This window comes from Penaeus monodon, chromosome 32 (assembly GCF_015228065.2).
Source record: "Penaeus monodon isolate SGIC_2016 chromosome 32, NSTDA_Pmon_1, whole genome shotgun sequence".
NCBI lineage: Eukaryota > Metazoa > Arthropoda > Malacostraca > Decapoda > Penaeidae > Penaeus > Penaeus monodon.
Genome location: NC_051417.1, coordinates 17,861,488 through 17,863,634, shown reverse-complemented (window position 1 = coordinate 17,863,634; position 2,147 = coordinate 17,861,488). Strand labels below are relative to the sequence as shown.

At 43.2% G+C, this 2,147-nt stretch overlaps 1 protein-coding gene across 1 annotated transcript; it reads right to left on the bottom strand.

The window, feature by feature from the left end:
• Positions 1-2: 2 nt before the first annotated feature.
• LOC119593686 (cyclic AMP-dependent transcription factor ATF-5-like) lies at positions 3-1,471 on the bottom strand. Its single transcript, XM_037942642.1, has 2 exons — positions 962-1,471; positions 3-799 (listed from the first exon to the last, which is right to left on the bottom strand). Exons 1-2 carry the CDS (start codon positions 1,331-1,333, stop codon positions 233-235), a joined length of 939 nt encoding a protein of 312 aa, XP_037798570.1. The 5' UTR covers positions 1,334-1,471; the 3' UTR covers positions 3-232.
• Positions 1,472-2,147: the final 676 nt, after the last annotated feature.

The following is a 2,147-nucleotide window of genomic DNA, read 5'->3' as shown; positions in this document are numbered from 1 at the left end:
GATAATAGTAATATACTTTTTTTTATTAAATATATAAATGTAGTATAAAAGTTACATTTTAACAAACCTTAAAAACATATTAAATAAGAAAGGTACTGGAAACATTCAGACTAAAATAATTACGACTATGCCAGAACATGCAGCTTGATCACAGATTCATAACTATAATATTGATACAACATTATTCCATAATAACTAGGTACTACACATGAGGCATATCTCCGGAAAGCACTTAGTTACTGAATCGCTGCTTGAACACATTATTAACGTACGTCTGGACCTCATCTCTCAGCTTCTCCAGGCCTTCCATCTTGGCTCTCAGAACGCGATTCCGCTCCTCCTGCGCTTGCTGCTCCTTTTCCAGTTTGCTGAGGCTCTGGCGATGTCTCTGTCGATACAGCCTGGAAGCCTCGTTGTTCAGTTCTCGTATGCGCTGGTACTTCTGTTCCTCTGTCAGTGTGTCGTACGAGACCCGTGGCCGTCGCTGGCGAGGTCTGCTGCCTTCGTCAGTAGAGCTGCCGGCGTCGCTGTAGGGAGAGTGTACCTGCACTCCTAGTTCCTCCAGAGATGGCTGTTCAAAGACTGAATAGTTGGACGTCTGAGGCTCTGGGGCGGAGCGCTGGTCTCTGGATCTCGTCTTCACTTTCCTTTTACTGGCCGGCGCCCGTGTGCTCTGTGGCTGAGGAGAGGCTGCGTACTCTAGGGGCTGGTACGCTACATGTTCGTACAGGTTCTCCGGCTGGTGCTGCTCTCCGGTTGTGTTCGCGAACAGATCGTCAGGATTTATGGCATCCAGATTCTGCGACGGGAGAGAAATCGTGTTAATATACTGGAGAGTCTTGTCATCGGTTTTGGGAGTTGAATGCCCATGTTCTTGAAGAGGCATCGCTATGTTTATATCACACGTGCCATAACTATTTAGCAAAGAAGGGTTATCTTGACCAAATGATTGCAAACTTACCAGAGGATCCTCATCGGGCCAGAGCGTGGCGGCGCCCAGGTCCAGGTCTGTCTGAAGGGAGTCACTGAATTCCAGCGGGAAGTCTTGTTGCTGAGTTAGCACGTTGCTCACCATGTCCCTCATGTAATTCGGAAGTTCGATCTGCTGTTCTCCCACGTCCCTGGAATCGCTGATGCTCATGAAATCCATCATGGCTGTGTTTATATCCATATCTCCGTAGTCTCCTGCCAGAGTGTTTTCCATTTGATATAATCCACCGCCAGGCATCTGGACTGTTCCATGGTCACTGCAATTTAGCTTCACTTGTGTCATAGTCTTTTTCGTATCGTCGTGTGTGAGGCCTATGATGTCACTGTACAGAAAGTTTTCCATCTTGTTATTCTTGGTAATAATCTCACACTGTTACAGTCTTTAATACTTGTAACTGTTGATACAGGCTGTGTATTGTAATAGCCTGAGCCAGCTCTATGTGTATCACGAGAGAGCTCAACTGAGTATGACCTGTCGAGGTTGGGTCCGCACGATATATAGTAGTGCGAGTTGAGTTGCGTCATGTTGTGACTCGCTCAAGACCGAAAACGTTGTCGCTGCCTATACGTTCGTATTCCGACATGTAACGAAATATCAGTAAATATATTAATACGGACTGAAGAATACTGGTAGTCTCCAATGTATATCAAATAATCATATTTAAGTTTCTATTATTTCATGAAACATAGTAAAACATCTTATTTACTCATTCATTCTCACCGTGACTTGTCTGTAGAAATCCCTGCCAGACGTACGATCGCTTCCAATCGGTAGACTGTTCCATGGTAATGTTTTTCACCTATCCATGTGCAACGAACTTCTAATTAGCTTTAAACCCAAAAGAACAAAAATAAGAGGAAAAAAATGTAAGAGCTTACCATAACGATTTTAGTGAAGACTGAAGGAACGACAACGAAATGTGTGACGTCATAGACTGATCATACGCCACGTCTTCGTGTTCCAACAAGTCTCTGACGAAATTGTCATACACGTTATACGTATAGTAGAAGTGAATATTTCGTATACAAAATAGATGCCGATATTTTCATGACGTTCTCATATATTCAGGTTTACCATGTCACCTTGTTCTATTTATCATATCTTTAGCGTATGTTTAAAATGTAACACAATTGAAAATTAAAAACGTTTACACGCA